The 16,230-nt window shown below is 38.7% G+C and overlaps 5 protein-coding genes across 12 annotated transcripts; 3 read left to right on the top strand and 2 right to left on the bottom strand.

Annotated features, from left to right (window-relative positions):
- The first annotated feature begins 176 nt into the window (after window positions 1-176).
- LOC104758559 (K(+) efflux antiporter 1, chloroplastic) lies at window positions 177-6,708 on the top strand. 4 transcript variants are annotated; one of them, XM_010481452.2, is made up of 21 exons: window positions 177-364; window positions 493-2,046; window positions 2,149-2,320; window positions 2,405-2,495; window positions 2,678-2,814; window positions 2,917-2,976; window positions 3,072-3,191; window positions 3,312-3,380; window positions 3,468-3,533; window positions 3,767-3,856; window positions 4,060-4,164; window positions 4,252-4,380; window positions 4,463-4,672; window positions 4,781-4,930; window positions 5,084-5,137; window positions 5,264-5,322; window positions 5,579-5,645; window positions 5,747-5,923; window positions 6,028-6,084; window positions 6,181-6,255; window positions 6,363-6,708. In XM_010481452.2, exons 2-21 carry the CDS (start codon window positions 557-559, stop codon window positions 6,483-6,485), a joined length of 3,501 nt encoding a protein of 1,166 aa, XP_010479754.1. In that variant the 5' UTR covers window positions 177-364; window positions 493-556; the 3' UTR covers window positions 6,486-6,708. The 4 variants fall into 4 exon arrangements, 2 of the variants coding, with proteins under 2 accessions (XP_010479754.1, XP_010479747.1); XM_010481445.2 differs by having other exon boundaries at window positions 487-2,046; XR_015594720.1 differs by lacking the exons at window positions 5,084-5,137; window positions 5,264-5,322; window positions 5,579-5,645; ... (2 more) ...; window positions 6,181-6,255; window positions 6,363-6,708 and having other exon boundaries at window positions 195-364; window positions 2,606-2,814; window positions 4,781-4,906.
- Window positions 6,709-7,018: 310 nt separating this feature from the next.
- Window positions 7,019-8,336, top strand: LOC104758549 ((+)-neomenthol dehydrogenase-like). Of its 3 annotated transcripts, none has more exons than XM_019242534.2 (4): window positions 7,019-7,098; window positions 7,195-7,378; window positions 7,478-7,654; window positions 7,756-8,336. In XM_019242534.2, exons 1-4 carry the CDS (start codon window positions 7,085-7,087, stop codon window positions 8,131-8,133), a joined length of 753 nt encoding a protein of 250 aa, XP_019098079.1. In that variant the 5' UTR covers window positions 7,019-7,084; the 3' UTR covers window positions 8,134-8,336. The 3 variants fall into 3 exon arrangements, with proteins under 3 accessions (XP_019098079.1, XP_087363653.1, XP_087363652.1); XM_087507527.1 differs by having other exon boundaries at window positions 7,079-7,098; window positions 7,195-7,340; XM_087507526.1 differs by lacking the exons at window positions 7,019-7,098; window positions 7,195-7,378 and having other exon boundaries at window positions 7,460-7,654.
- A 210-nt stretch (window positions 8,337-8,546) lies between these two features.
- Window positions 8,547-9,035, top strand: LOC104758538 (uncharacterized). Its single transcript, XM_087496807.1, has 2 exons — window positions 8,547-8,733; window positions 8,917-9,035. The coding sequence occupies exons 1-2, from the start codon at window positions 8,547-8,549 to the stop codon at window positions 9,033-9,035; spliced, it is 306 nt and encodes a 101-aa protein (XP_087352933.1).
- Window positions 9,036-9,325: 290 nt separating this feature from the next.
- LOC104758529 (peroxisomal membrane protein 11C-like) lies at window positions 9,326-10,606 on the bottom strand. The gene is made up of 7 exons (XM_010481415.3): window positions 10,595-10,606; window positions 10,425-10,499; window positions 10,256-10,330; window positions 10,100-10,180; window positions 9,943-10,017; window positions 9,680-9,853; window positions 9,326-9,582 (listed from the first exon to the last, which is right to left on the bottom strand). Exons 1-7 carry the CDS (start codon window positions 10,604-10,606, stop codon window positions 9,547-9,549), a joined length of 528 nt encoding a protein of 175 aa, XP_010479717.2. The 3' UTR covers window positions 9,326-9,546.
- Window positions 10,607-10,759: 153 nt separating this feature from the next.
- On the bottom strand, window positions 10,760-15,339 carry LOC104758513 (uncharacterized). Of its 3 annotated transcripts, XM_087507516.1 has the most exons (6): window positions 15,102-15,339; window positions 14,540-14,699; window positions 13,763-13,820; window positions 12,991-13,070; window positions 12,869-12,899; window positions 10,760-12,759 (listed from the first exon to the last, which is right to left on the bottom strand). In XM_087507516.1, exon 6 carries the CDS (start codon window positions 12,681-12,683, stop codon window positions 10,950-10,952), a length of 1,734 nt encoding a protein of 577 aa, XP_087363642.1. In that variant the 5' UTR covers window positions 12,684-12,759; window positions 12,869-12,899; window positions 12,991-13,070; window positions 13,763-13,820; window positions 14,540-14,699; window positions 15,102-15,339; the 3' UTR covers window positions 10,760-10,949. The 3 variants fall into 3 exon arrangements, with proteins under 3 accessions (XP_087363642.1, XP_019094912.2, XP_087363643.1); XM_019239367.2 differs by lacking the exon at window positions 15,102-15,339 and having other exon boundaries at window positions 14,540-14,939; XM_087507517.1 differs by lacking the exon at window positions 15,102-15,339 and having other exon boundaries at window positions 14,177-14,885.
- Between the last annotated feature and the right edge of the window lie 891 nt (window positions 15,340-16,230).

Below are 16,230 nucleotides of genomic sequence, written 5' to 3'. Positions count from 1 at the left end.
ATCGAATATGTGATATCCATGGTAGGATTTGAATGTTTGTTCCCTGTGTTTCTTATATGCGAATCAAAGAAAACGGTATTATCATCATCTATTCGGTTCAAAGTAAAATGCGTTATACCGGATAAAATTAAACCAAGTGGTTATCGGGTGATGTGGATCATTCATTTATTTTAGGGGAAGCGCAGGGTGTTTTCGTAAATATATCGGGGAAAATAGTCCATACCAAAAATACCATGAACGATGATGATGTCTGGTTGGCGAGAAACTCTATCAGTTTAATTTGACTGGGAAAAAAATTTGAAAAATAATCTGATTCAAAGACGAACTCACGGCATCTGTTGGTACTCTCAGTTATCAATGATTGGTTAGTCTCTCTCTCTCTTTCTCGCTTGTCGTTGTTTTTTTTTTTTTTTTTTTGATTTTCAAGTCTGAATTGTGTATGATGTGGCTTCCTGGAATTTTCGATTTTTGTTGTTTTTGCTCCAGAGGCAGGTGTTTAGTATTATATAAGGTTCGAGGAACCAAGTAAAAGGTCTACTTTTTGAATTGATTCGACATGGAATTTGCGTCTACTGTTCCACGGCCCATTCTATCTCATGGTGCGAGTAACTACTACTACTGCTTTTCAAATCCCAAAGGAATCAGGATTCCCAAAGTGCACTCGTCGTGTCTTCGTTTGAATTTGAATCCGGCTTGTTCTTTCTCTACAAGGTTTTATAGTCATAGTTTGCATTCTAGCCAAAAAAAATCATTACTTGGCACTCGCCTCCGAGGTTTTGGGTTCAGGTTAAGCTGTCAGGGCAGTGATTCTCTAGATAGTGATGATCGAACTGGGGAATCTCCCGAAAGTAATGAAGCTACTACAGATTTGAATGAAGATAATAAAGACGCGAGTTTGGAGGAGCTCAAGGAGCTACTACACACGGCAATTAAAGAATTGGAAGTTGCTAGACTTAATAGTACCATGTTTGAGGAAAAGGCTCAGAGATTCTCAGAAAGAGCCATTGCACTCAAGGATGAAGCCGCTACTGCTTGGCATCACGTTAACAAAACCCTTGATGTCATTCGAGATACCGTCGATGAGGAATCTCTTGCTAAAGAAGCCCTTCATAAGGCTACTATGGCGTTATCTCTTGCTGAAGCTAAGCTTCAGGTTGTAGTGGAATCACTTGAAGCAGCTGGTGCAGGGAATGATACCCCACAAGCGTCTCAGGAGACTGATGAGAGAACAGATGATGTTAAGGATAAAGAAGGGGCCCTTTTAGCTGCCAAGGATGATATCAAAGAATGCCAAGTGAGTTTAGCAAATTGTGAGGCCCAACTGAATTCTCTGCAAATCAAAAAAGACGAGCTGCAGACGGAAGTGGACAAGTTGAGTGAGTTCGCCGAGACAATACAGATCAATGCCTTGAAAGCCGAGGAGGATGTCGCTAACATTATGAAACTGGCTGAGCAAGCTGTAGCATTTGAGCTCGAGGCTACTCAACGCGTTAACGATGCAGAGATCGCTTTGCAGAGAGCAGACAAGTCTCTCTTCATTTCTCAGACCCCAGAGGAAACTCAGAGTCAACTCTCGGATGAAGAAGCTCCTGTCGAGGATAAGGAAGTACTCTCAAGTAATATTGAAGATGTAAGCAATCAGTTTGAAAAAGAGTCGCCTAAAGATGATGATTTATTAGCGGTACAGAGCACATCTGATCTTGTGCCTGATATTGCTGGTCAGAAGACTCAAAAACTAACTCAGCCTTATGAGTCAAGCGATCATGAGAATGGAAAGCCAAATATAGAGTCTTCTAAAGTGGTTGAAGCAGATTTTGAAAAGTCAAAGATTAATGTTCAGACCAAAAAACAGGAGAAAGACCTGCCAAAAGAGGGCTCCTCTCTTAATTCTCCCAAGGCATCCTTTAATAAATCCTCCCGTTTCTTTTCTGCATCTTTCTTCTCTTCCAATCCAGATGGGACCGCCACAGTGTTTGCCAGTCTGGTTGATTCTGTCAAAAAGCAATGGCCCAAGCTAGTTCTTGGGTTTGCACTTCTTGGAGCTGGGTCAGTTTTAAAATTTACTCTTACTCTCGTCAATTTTTGAAGGATCATTTTAGTACTTCAAGTTTAGTCTTTTTGTTGATATGATCTTCTTATTCGTTCCAGACTCACATTATACTCCAATGGAGTAGGGGGAAACAGTCAGCTGCTTCAACAGCCAGATGTTACCAGCACTAGTGCAGAAGACGGCTCTTCCAGTACGAAGCCACTGATCCGGCAAGTGCAAAAAATTCCCAAGAGAATTAAAAAACTACTTGAGATGCTCCCTCACCAGGAGGTATTAATGATTGTTCTTTGTTTTTTTCAAAGTGAACATTATTTGGAATGTACTTTGCAGGCTGAAACTTTCTACCATTATTAGGTCAATGAGGAAGAAGCTTCCCTTTTTGATTTTTTGTGGTTACTGCTGGCAAGCGTCATTTTTGTGCCTTTATTTCAGAAGATTCCTGGAGGTAAGTAGGATTCTTTTTTTGTTTTGTTATCCATTGCATCACTATATGTTTTCCCTTTCCCTCAAAACTTTTACGATTTCCATGTTCTCATCAGTCAAAAACATTTTCAGTTCTGGTCTCGCAATCATGTTGCATAGAGATTTATGTGCCATCTTGATGGCTTCATCTGCTGCAATGTATAGGCAGCCCTGTTCTTGGGTATTTGGCAGCTGGAATTCTGATTGGTCCATATGGTCTTTCGATAATCCGTAATGTGCACGGGACCAGGGCCATCGCAGAATTTGGAGTTGTTTTCTTGCTTTTCAACATTGGTCTTGAGGTACTTTTTTAAAATATATGTTTATGTTTATGTATCATTTTGCTTTCAAATTGTGTTTGGTCGAAAAGACAAATTTTGCTTTGTTTTGTTTTGATTTAACAGCTATCTGTTGAAAGACTGAGTTCCATGAAGAAATATGTTTTTGGATTAGGCTCCGCTCAGGTGATACGTAGATCTGCGTATATCATTCCACATCATTTATTTCAACTACTACAATACGTACATGCTTAATTTGTACTACTATTGTTGAAATCTAGGTTCTATTGACAGCAGCAGTAGTTGGATTGATTGCCCATTATGTTGCTGGTCAAGCTGGTCCAGCGGCAATAGTGATTGGAAATGGCCTGGCACTGTCCTCCACTGCTGTTGTTCTTCAGGTGACCTTTTTGGTTGTATTCACATAGGGGTCTTAATGAAAGGAAGACTGTAACAGCCCTTTCATGTTTTTTTATGCAATGACGCTATGGTTGAACAGAAACAATGTAACTGGTTTTCAGGTTCTACAAGAAAGAGGTGAGAGTACATCCAGACATGGAAGGGCTTCATTTTCCGTCTTGCTTTTCCAGGTCGGTTCAGAACAGAGATAATTCTGTACTTGTATAACGACAACTATTCTGGGGCATTTCTCATCAGTTTGTTGTTTTTCTTCACAGGATCTTGCTGTAGTTGTTTTACTGATTCTCATCCCACTTATTTCACCTAATTCATCCAAAGGAGGGGTAAGCTCATCTCTAGGGTTTCTTTTTCTTGGGTACGGCTTCTTTTTCTGCTCGATGCCATGTGTTGGCAATTATCTAAGGAGGTTTGATTATTTCGTTTCTCTCTTAAGAAGAAACGTTGTGGTCATCTGTTGCTATTACTGGTTGAAATTGCTACTATGCGAGATATACTTAAGGAAGTCTAGTAAGTATCAGTGCTAGCAAAATGCTAAGTTGCTAACTGCTGTTTACAGATTGGATTTCAAGCCATCGCTGAAGCTCTGGGGCTTGCTGCAGTCAAAGCAGCAGTTGCTATTACTGCCATAATTGCTGGTGGCCGTCTTGTAAGGCTCAGATACTTTTAACTTTTGAGATCCCGGATATTAAAATAAGTTAATTACTACCGAACTTGTTAGGTGAATGTTTTAGATTTGCTACAAAAGGAAGAGGCATGTTTTCATGAACTACTGTGCTGTCACTGCTTCTTCCAGTACTCAGTTCATCTGTTTCAATAGAGTTTTAATCTATGGCATTTTGTGGCATACAGCTTCTTCGACCAATCTACAAGCAAATTGCAGAAAACAGAAACGCCGAGATATTCTCTGCCAACACGCTTCTTGTTATTCTTGGGACTAGTTTATTGACAGCTAGGGTATGACAGTGACCTTGTTGGTATTGGACTATTTTACTGACATGCTACTCGTTTCCGTCGCCTAATTTTTCCGTTGCTATGAATCAGGCTGGACTTTCCATGGCACTTGGAGCGTTTTTGGCTGGTCTACTCCTTGCAGAGACAGAATTTTCCTTGCAAGTGGAATCAGATATTGCTCCATATCGTGGTCTTTTACTGGGACTCTTCTTCATGACGGTAATATAACTTAACTTTATAATATAGATTCACGAATTATAGATGGTAAAAAAACTAACAAAAATAGTTCCACTCATTTCAGGTTGGCATGTCTATTGATCCGAAATTACTTCTCTCTAATTTCCCTGTCATAGTGGGAACTTTGGGACTCTTGATAGTGGGAAAGACTATGTTAGTCGTGATTATGGGCAAATTGTTCGGCATTTCAATAATATCTGCAATTCGGGTAGGGCTACTTCTAGCCCCGGGCGGAGAATTTGCATTTGTTGCTTTCGGAGAAGCTGTCAATCAGGTTTGTTATCTACATGAGTATATAAGCAGCAATGTACTTCAAAACTTAATGGTTTTCAACTACCTTTTATCCCTCCCTATAGGCCTAATATGTGGTTGGTTCTTCCAGGGTATAATGTCTCCCCAGTTATCTTCGTTGCTATTTCTTGTCGTGGGAATCTCAATGGCTATCACACCTTGGTTAGCTGCTGGTGGCCAGTTAATTGCATCTCGGTTTGAGTTGCATGATGTTCGAAGTTTATTGCCGGTTGAGAGTGAGGTAGGAATCATGATGTTTCGTTTATAGCATATAACTCTGTCAGGAGATAATCCATGAATTCAGTGTTGTTCTGAAGCTCACACGTTCTCTAGTTGAGAAATTCATAACAAGGCCGACTGATGAGTATTTTTTCTTGTCTGACTTTATTTGCAGACGGATGATTTGCAGGATCACATAATTATTTGCGGATTTGGTCGAGTTGGGCAGGTTTAATACACTATCTGAACTTCTTTAGTTTATGCTCCTATATGAGAACCTCTCTCTAGATAGTCTGCTTCACAGGATAGCTCGTCGTACCTAACCTCATGACCATTTTTTGTTTGTTACTTGTAGATAATCGCTCAGCTTCTCTCGGAAAGACTTATCCCATTTGTTGCCCTCGATGTCAGCAGGTAACATAACAATCCTTTATTCATTGCCTCTTTTGTCAGATAATCTTTGTGGGCTAAAGTAGGTTTCAAATTGTTTGTTCTCGTATCAATCTGGAGATGTGGGGTGGGGACTATCAGTAATTTCCACACACACAAGCTGACATTACATTTCAATCTCTCTGCTTTATAAGTCTAGTTTAAAGATTTCACCAGCCAGTTTCACATATCTCTTTCTCACATTCTGTGCTTACCTGAAACCTCGTATTTAAATCTACAGTGATAGAGTGACTATCGGGCGTTCCTTGGATCTTCCTGTTTATTTCGGAGACGCTGGTAGTAGAGAGGTACACACACAAACAAACAAAAAGAGAAAAGACACACTAGACAATTACAGATTATACAAGCTTATGAATATATTACTTCACTTATGCAAAAAAAAAAACAGGTACTTCACAAAATTGGAGCAGAGAGAGCATGCGCTGCTGTGGTTGCCTTAGACGCACCAGGAGCAAACTACAGATGTGTGTGGGCTTTGAGCAAGTATTACCCCAATGTCAAAACCTTTGTCCGTGCACACGATGTAGTTCATGGTCTTAATCTAGAAAAAGCCGGTGCTACTGCGGTAATATGTTCACAAACCCCCTTCACTCTCCTCTAGTCCTCTAGCGATACAATTTTTTTTATCAATGTTACATTAATATATATGTCGATCACAAAAACTTCTAGGTTGTCCCAGAGACTCTGGAGCCTAGTCTACAGTTGGCAGCTGCTGTTCTTGCTCAGGTAAAAACATAACTGATTTCTTTTAATAGTGGAAGTAATCCTAAAGAAAAGATACAACACACAGTAGCATGATCGATCCTTTTTGGGGCTTCTCAGGCAAAATTACCGACATCGGAAATTGCAAACACAATTAACGAGTTCAGAACCCGTCACTTGTCTGAGCTGACAGAGGTGTGTGTTTAATTGTCGATAATCATCTATTTTTATTTATATATATCAGAGTCTGGTTTGGTCGGATTGATTTTTGTATTGGGGATACGGTGTAACGATAATGGCAGCTAAGTGAAGCAAGCGGAAGCTCTCTGGGCTATGGTTTCTCGAGGGCTAGTAAGCCAAAACCTCAACCGTCGGATGCGTCTGATGAAAACCAGATAATAGAAGGCGGCACACTGGCGATCTGATGACCTTATTGATATCATTTTCTGGTGGAAACAAGAACATCTCTAAACCTTTGTGGTAGCCATTTATCTGCTGGTAGTTTCGTTTCGTTCATGGAACGGGAGGGGTACTGTATATCGTATATATGTCCATTCTTTAACCATCAGGTTGCAGTGTACAGTGAAGTGATTGGATCCATCATATGTATGTCTGTTTAACCATATATATACATTCATGTTCAGTACATATCTCTCTCTGATCTCAGCACAACTAAATTTGAAATTTTAAATAATTCCAGGAGTAGATATGAAATCTTTTTTCATACAGCGTTATCCTATCGATGTACGTCATGAAAATCTTGCAGTGAATTAATTGAATTACTGTATACATACGTCATGAATGTAAAAATAATCTTCGAATATCTCTCTATCAAATTAAGTTAATTAACTATACAAAACAATTCATTAGGGAAAAAAAAAAAAAATAATAATAACGTCGTTCCAGTTGGTGAACTGAATGAAATAAAAGAGTCCACTAGTGTATTAGGCACTTTTTTGAAAAGTAATTGGAAAAGTAGGCAGTTTTTGATTCTTCGTTTGACTTCATTTCTCTCATTAATTCAATGGCGGACACAAGGTTTTGTACTTCCTCTCTCTCTCTAACCTCGGCTTGAAATCTTTATGGGGTCAGATTTTGATTCTTCTTTTTGCTGTTCTGGCTTGTGTTCATCAGAGTTGCAGTTGTTACTGGTTCGAACAAAGGGATAGGGTTAGAGATTTGCAGGCAACTAGCTAAAAATGGGATAACTGTGATTCTCACTGCGAGGGATGAGAAAAAGGGTCTTGCTGCTGTCGAAAAGCTCATGACAGAGAAGAATGGTTTTTCTGATCAATCCATCTCCTTTCACCTACTTGATGTCTCCATTCCAGACACCATCGCTTATTTTGCTCTTTTTCTGATATGTTTACCTACCTACCTAGTCTTCTTAACATATAATTATTAATTATTACTGCAGGCTGGTGCACCTACTGATTTTTCCAAGATAATGAGCGATACATATGAGATTGTCGAGGAGTGTGTTACTACAAACTACTACGGCGTCAAACGAATGTGTGAGGCTATGATTCCTCTGCTTCAGTCTTCTGCTTCCCCAAGAATCGTCACCATCGCTTCTACCATGGGAAAGTTAGAGGTACCATATCTTCTATAAACTTATATAAATAGGCAGAGGGATGTTGATTCAAGAGTAGATATATATTAGGAGTGAGTTTTGTATATATGTTTTTACTACAGAATGTGTCAAATGAGTGGGCAAAAGGAGTGCTGAGTGATGCTGAGAATCTAACAGAAGAGAAAATAGACGAAGTGATGGATGAGTATCTCAAGGATTACAGACAAGGCTCATTACAAGACAAAGGTTGGCCAACAGTAATGTCTGGGTACATACTATCAAAAGCTGCGGTGATGGCATTGACACAAGTGTTGGCTAAGCGAAACAAATCAATGATCATCAACAGTGTTTGTCCTGGTTTCGTAAAGACAGATATCAATTTCAACACTGGGATTTTAAGCGTTGAACAAGGTGCAGCGAGTCCAGTGAAACTGGCTTTGGTCCCTAATGGAGACCCATCTGGTCTCTTCTATGATCGCGCTAATGTCTCCAATTTTTGACTTTTGTCAACATCCTTCCTTCCTTCCTTCCACGTGTGTTGGGTCTTTGTATATTGTTGTTGTATTGTACCCCATCTAAGTGTAGTAGAAAATAAAGTGAACCAGAAACTTTTAGAGTATCAGACGAACATATATATATACTGTATGTACCAGATTTGTAGTTTTCCTTTTCACTAGTAAGTAATAATACACTATGAAGCCAAGCATGATCGGATCGTAACGACAAGTTACAAGAACAACAACGCAGATTCTCTTAGTAATTAATATGGCGGCCTAAAGCGTTTTCGTAACGCAATTGTTATTGGGCTGAAAGGAAGGCCCAGTAAGCTCGAGTGAGTAAATATACTATATAAATGCCCTAATTAAGTCAGTCAGTAAAAGTCCAGGAAAAAAAAAGTGTAGTAAGCCGTACGATGAAGCCGGAAACAAAGAGAACAAGACGGCGGAACGACGAGGAGAAGGGTGGTGTATCTGCGTTCAATCTCGGGTCTCTGAAGAAAGCGATCGAGGCCATAGATGTAGTCCGCAAGGAAAATACAATGAACCTATCGTCGTTGTCTGTGGCGTTATCCGCAGCGAGCCGTGAGATGAAGCAAACGGGCAAGTGTCATCAGCTTAAGAGAGTACTAGGAAACAGAGGGGAAGAGAAGAAGAAGAAGAAGAAGAAGAAGAAGAAGAAGAAGAAGATGAAGATGAAGAAGGAGAAGGTAGCGATCGGAACAAAGCCGAAAACGAAGGCAAAACTAGTAAGGTGGCTTTCAAACTTGGATAAATCGGTAAAAGTGCTATCATCATCATCATCATCACCAGTGCAGCCGAAGAGACTAGTATCATTGCAGCTGCAGCATTGTGAATTGAACACAGATTTCACCATGAATCACTGCCTTGAATCCTTTAGATGAAACATTTTACGTCCTATCCTATATAGGCTTATTATAGCTACTTCAGGGGCGGGGCTTTATCTTTCTTCCACTCTTGCTTTGTATCAGTCTTACTTATTTCATTTGCTCAATGAAATGGTGGAGATGATGATGCATCAACAATGTTTTATTTTCTTCGACGATCGGAACAGAGTTTATTACTACTATCATGCATCAACAGAGTTTCTCTAGGATCGGATCGGAACGAAACGAAGATATCTTTGCTTGCTTAGATTTTGACACAATCACCCTACGAATATACTATTAGTGTGGGGTTCCGCAATGTTGATTATTATTATTTTACAGGGACTGCAAACGTTTATCATCATGCTAATAACCACAACATCTAACACAAACAAAACGTGACAAATTTCACACTAGAGTCTTAAAAAACAGGGGAAACACAAATTACCAAGACTATATATATAGATATATATGGCACATCTGGACATGCCTGAAACTAGCTACATAACTTTTCTATCTTTCCCTTTTCTCAGACCGTCTTGGACTTGGCATGTGACGGCAATAACTGCACAAGCGATAGATTTTTATGGCTTTTAATTCATTGAACTGATCCCAAAGCAAGATTGCAACACACATAGCAAACTGTTTTCTTGAAAAAATACCTGGTAGCAAGAGATAAGAGAGGAGGCGAATCCGAAAGCGCCTGTGACTCGTGGAGTGACTTTCTTCGGAGCCAGTTGAAGCAATCCAAAAGCAACAACTACATCCATCCCTGCTTTCACCAGTGCCAACGACCTCTCCTTCGATTTCTCTAGTTTCGCACGGTACTGCTCGTTCTGCATAAAAATATCTTGTATCCATAATCAGCAAAATTTCTTCTTCACTCCAAAGAGAAAGAGAATCATAGCTTGAGGAATCTTCTTACCTGATGTTTATCCTTATTCCCTATCTCCTTTTCTAACTTGTTAATTGATGCTGACAGCCTACCAAGCTCCCCAACCTAAACATCTCGAAAAGTTACTAGCCATTAGTTACTGATTTTGAACCAGAGATGATTAACAATACAGTTGCAGTGAACAAACCTCAACCAAGGATGTGCAGACCGATGAGCCCACCCAACAGAAGAGGGATATACGTCCAAGAAGCTCAGCGCGTTCTTTGTCCTATAATAACATCAGATTCGGAACCTAAGTTTAACCTGAGAAAATAAGTCTCTCATAACGCAAACATGTCCTCACCTTGTAAATCCCAGTCCTGCCAAGCCACACAATTTGATCGAGGAACAAGAATGTAGAGAGCAACGCGTTTTTAGACTGCCAAAATCAGAACATGAATCATCAGAGTCAGATCAATCAATTTAGTTGGAAAAAGAAACAAGCTCTGAAAGTAAGCAAGCAACAACACTACCTTTCGGAGCAGAAGAAGCGGGAGTGGAGTCCCTTTGGGAACAGGGCTAATGAGAGCATGAAGATCATTCACAAACTGCATTCACCACATGAACGACACCATTTTGAGCTTATTCCTAAATCAAATAGTATTGTATCCTCTTCCAAATCATCTCAACATATAAAACTAACAGATTTCAACATTTTATATTTTGAATTCAACATTTTATATTTTGAAACGGAGGCAGTAGTATAAAATCTCTGTTTTTTTTTTTTTTTTGTATTTATTTATATTTCTAGCCCAAAGATTTTAATTTCTTACGATTTTGTGACAATAATAATATCTTTATCTCTCAATTTTGTAAATTAAAATATCTACTAGCAATTAAACTAGGTTGACTTGTAAGTTATGGGCCTTTATATAATATAAAGCCCATATTAACAGCTACTGAGAAACAGCGGCCCAAAATACTAACGGGTGGTTGGTTATATATATAAACTTACATCAAAACACCATAAGCGGTCGGTTGTTTTTTTACTTTTTTTACTAACTGTGGTGAAAGAAGAAGCTTCTGAGCTTTCCTCTTTCGAGCTTCTCGAGAAGCTTATCGGCGCCGATTACTTCCATCTCCGACAGCTTTTTCAGATACCCTATGGCTCCGTACGACACCATCATTCTCTTACTCTTCTCGCTTCCCGACAACCCCAACAGCCCCGCCACTGCGTACTTCTTCGCCGTGTTTCCTGGGTTTGCATCCAACAGCATCACTAGGTTCGTCACGCTCTTCCCGTCTTTCTTCAGTTCCCTCCGAATCCTTCCTTCCGTCACCAATCCCGCTATCGCCTGAGCCGCCGCTTCTCTACATCCGTTTGATTTCGATTCCAGAAGCTTCACTATCACCGCCACGCACCCCGATTCTCCCACTAACCTTTTCGTCTCCGGCGAGCACGCGAAACGGCACAGAGCCGATGCTGCTGCTTCTTGCGCTCCTAAAGATCCCGACTTGAGTACGTGTGTCAGTCGTGGCAGCAGATTCAGAGCCACCCACATCTCTGAATTCACCGACGGGATTAGATTTCTCAGCGCCGTCACCGCCGGTTCTTGCGGCAGCGGACCGTCTAGGTATGCCAAGAGACTCGGAACTCCGCCTTCTGAAACAATGGCTTCACGCAGAGCTTCGCTCGCTGCAGTGAGATTCTGCAAACACTCCGCCATGTGTTCTCTTGATCCTAACAGTATCCCGTGGTCTAGGAGATCGATCGCGACTCTAACCATTCCTTCTTCTCCAAGTAACTGTCTGAGCTCTGAAACTGCTGAGATGTTCTTCAAAGCAGCTGCGGACGCAGCTTGTGACACTGAATCCCCTGTTTTACAGAGATCGATCAGCGGTGTGATTCCCCCGTGTCCTGCGATTTCCCTCGCGTTTTCCTCTGCCATGGACAGCCTCTGGATCGCAATTGCAGCTTTTTCTTTGGTTTCAAGACTTCCTGATTCGATTAGCCTCACTAGAGGAGGCAATACACCTTCGGAGATAAGCCACTCGTCGCAGTGTCCTGATTCCGCTAATACGCTGATGAGATTCACAGCTTTCTCTCTGATTCTTGTCGAAGTTGCTGTTAACAGTTGGACTAAAGCTGCTACGTTGGCTCGTCCGATCAAAGGCATAACCATCTTTTCATCTTCTTGCATTGCACGGAGGAGGTTCTCGAGAGCATTGTGTTTTGATTCCAAGTGACCGATCTGAAGCCTCGCTAGAAGTTCTTTTAAACTGGAAATTTTGGGTGTTTCCAGAGAACTTGAGATATATAGAGGTAGTGTGGCTTCACCGAGGACGCCGGTCTTGATCAAAACCATACAGTCTCTTAGATTCAAATCCAGTTTTCCAGATAAAGCATCGAGATCGCTCTGCATACGCAGCTTCCCTTCATACTTGTCAGTTGAACACAACTCTGCAAGCTCTATCACTTCGTTAAGCGTCTTAACCACAGATTGTAACTGCTCGTTGCAGAGCTTGTTCTTGGAGAAACAAGGGTGGCTTGAGAGGTCAGATAGACAACCTGGAATCTGATCAATCTTTGAGATTATGGTCTTCCAACGTCCTGCGAAATTCTTAACCGTTTTGGCCTTGCTGAGCACTGATGGTATTAGTGAATGGACGCGCGATAGCCATTCTTCTGCCGATTGTTTATCCATGACCATCTGGTTAACTTGCTGCTCTTCTGCCATGGCTCCAAACTTTCCCATGGTTCCCAATTCTGCCATTGTTCCCATTGCAAACATAAAGTCACAGCTTCTTAGGCTATTTGAACATATATTCTCTCTTCTTGATCTGTGTTTGATTAAGTGCTAATGAAACCTGAAGAGCAAAAAGACAGAAAAACAAAAAACAAAACTTTACAACCTTATAACAATGTCTGAGCCATGTTTTTCCTCGTTTATGGGGCAAAAAAAAAGTACAACTTTACCTCATCTGAAATTGGACTGTATCGACTCCAACTGCAGTTGAAGATGAAGAGAACAATCAAAACTTTGATTTGAGTTTTCGCATGTTCAGTGAGAGAAAATTAAAGAAAAGGCGAAACCTTACCCTGTCACCTTGTTCCTTTAACTGCACTTGAATCCAAATTTTCCCTGAGTTCTTCACAGACAATTCCAGATTCTAATTATCTGCACTTGGAGATTAAGAAAGCTCAAAACTTAAATGGAACACAAGAGTAGAAGAAGACACAAAAAAAAATAAAGGAAAAAAAAAGACAAACAATATTAGTTTAGAGGAAAACAACATCTAACAGAAGAATCACAGAAAAGCCATTGCTTAACAAAAGAAAGAAGTAACCCCACGACATATCATTTCGAGTGGGTTTCTAGATGCGTATTCATTAAATGCTTCTCCCTAATATATAGTAACACATCAAATCAAACTCATTCACAGCCACGATATAAACTCTGACTTTCCATGAACCATCATCCATCATTGTCAAAGCAAAACTCGTAAAGGTTAGAGGTTCGTGATTGGAGAAAAATTCCTTAAAAAAGGGGAAGCACAAGCTGTAAAATTGTGTGTGGATCAGAGGGATTAAATGTGTTGATAGTAACAGAAAGGGAAAATATCTGGCTGAGGATCAAAGTAAACTTGCAGACTTTTCTTTATAGACAAGTCAATGAGAAGTAGTAGTATCTGTATCTCTCTATTCATTAGACACAAGTTGTTGTAAGTTGTAAGCACCAATGTTATGTTAGATAGAAACGAAGTGATCCTACTACTTACAAATGAATGATGTTGAACATAGCTCAAAACTTGGTATCAATCTTTTTTAAGGGATGAGATGATGATCTAAGAGGAGGAAATTTTTTTTTACCTTCAATTTAGTAGTTGACTTGAGTGTGAAAATAGTTGCGTCCAGCCAAAAACTTGATCTGTGTGAGAAATTTAAAGAGATTCAGTAAGTATACAAACATGTAGAGGTTAAGCAAGATTTCTAGAAAATTATGCAGAGTATGATCTTTAGGGGGAATCACACACTGAGTTTTTATATATATATATAAAAAAAAAAAGTAAACTTGAGATTGTTAAATCTAATTGACCAGAAATGGAGATTGGATATTCTTGAATTATAGAGAAAATAATAAACTGGTCACTGTCAACGGATGATAAAGCAAAATTGAATAACCAAATGATATAAAGTTTGAGATCACAAGCTTAAGCTCTCCTTTTTTATTTTATTTTTTTACTTGTGGATGCAAAAAATATCAACCGCAGAGAAAGAACCAACCTTTTAAGATTCAGAATCTTGAAAGCAAAAAAAAACTCCTCTTTTGTTACGAAAAAAAAAACAAGAAAAGATTTAAACAACCTTTTTCAATTTGATTTTCTTTATACCCAGAAAACAGAAAGAATAAAAGGCTGAGGGATGAGAATCAAATCGGAAATTATATATATATATATATATGTTCTCTTGAGAAAGAAGTAGAAAAATTAACCTGAGACTAAAAAACAGAAATTACAGCTCAGGCTGAGAGAATTTTAAAATTCTGGGAAAACTAAAAATGATGATGTTAGGGCGAGACGACAATACAAAAAACGATAAGACAAGAGAGAAGATCAGGATATCAATTTCGATCCCAAAGAAACTTACCCCCAAGTTTTTTTTTTTTTTGGTTGTGTAATGAAAGAAGAGAAGCTAAACAAAAGCGGAGCTGTTGAAGTTGAAATGAAAGAGAGATCTTGCAAGAATACAAAGAAGACAAAGCTGCTGCTGACTTCTCTCTCTTCTTCTTCTTCTTCTTCTTCTTCTTCTATAACTCCCAAACGATACAAATTATTATTTTTTTTTTTAAAAAACAAACACCTGCTCCTCTTCTCTCTCTCTTTTTTCTCTTGCTAAGATAAAATATTTGAAAAAAAATTCAAATCTCAACGCGATTTAGAGATAGAGAGAGAAGAGAATAAGATATTTGAAAAAAAAAAAAAAAAAAAAGAAATAGAGGGGGACAGAGTACAAAACTAAAGACGAACTTCGATCATCAAATCAAATCTATTTCTTTAATAGTTCCCTTTTTTTTTTTACTTCAAAAATTCGTACTTTTTTATTTTTTTTCCGTATTTCTTGAAGTAGTTGACAAAAATATACAGAAAATACTACTATTTATTTAAGAAAAATAAATAATACTTAATTATTTTGAATTAAAAAAGCCTACAGGAGAGAGATCTGTCACTGAGATTCCCCTCCCAAGAAAAGAGACGATCGACTTCTCTCTCTCTCTCTCTCTCTCTCTCTTATTAAAAGCAAGCAAGCAGTAGTAGTTAGCTTTCTTTGGGATCCGACGGCTGTGATTCCATCTTTATAATTTCGATTTTTTTGACCGTTGTTGTTAGATTAGAATAGATCTCTCGCTCTCTAGTCTTCTTCTTTGTTGTAAATAGTCTTGTAGAATCAACAGTAACCGTTCCATCGTGGCTTACTATATTAAGGGATGCCCACATCGATCGCCCATTGGAAATTTTGAAATTCTAACAAGGAACTACTGTCGCCATTTTACAATATTATGCTTCTACTTTCCTGATATTACAAAACCGCCCGAGATAACATTTGCATGTGTGACTCGCGTGACCACTCTACCTTTTTTTTATTTGGCCCACTCTCTAGTCTCTTTTTTTTTTTTTTTTTTTTTTTTTAAATACATTAATTTGTTTCTTTTCTTTCTGGAATAACTAATTCGTATGTATACCTAATTATTCAATTACTAGTAGTTTTTTTCAAGAGTTGCTAATAAGTACTTTGGCTGGCATTCAAAAAAAAAAACAAAACAAAACATAACAGTTAAATTATTTGAAAATAATGTTGTGTGTTTCACGCACGTGACAATGATTCATTTATTCTCGTCGTATTTGACCAGATAAACCTTACAAAACTTTGCCATTACTATAATATGTTACACAACTCAACCAACTGTATTAATTATATAATATGTATGTAAATTCATCAGAATTTATAATGTTTGTAAAACTCTTGGATCGCCAAAAGTAACAGAATTGTACTACTACTATTCTCTTTGAGGAGATTATATATATATATATATATATATATATATATATATACGTGTGTGAATATGCTCTTTAATAATTTTACATGTTTATCGGAACATACAATAACAATGATTTCATATCTTTAATTTATTTGGCCATGTGGATGGATGTCGTGTCTCTCTTTTTCACTCACTCATCATTATTTAATTAAAGATGAGACATTTAATGCATATATAATATTTATATATACTCTCTATCACTCTCTCAGACACACAAAACAAACACAAAGTACACTTTATT

Source organism: Camelina sativa, chromosome 3, assembly GCF_030686135.1.
Source record: "Camelina sativa cultivar CO46 ecotype springtype chromosome 3, ASM3068613v1".
NCBI lineage: Eukaryota > Viridiplantae > Streptophyta > Magnoliopsida > Brassicales > Brassicaceae > Camelina > Camelina sativa.
The sequence above is the reverse complement of the archived record's forward strand: the minus strand, read 5'-3'. Positions and strand labels throughout refer to the sequence as shown.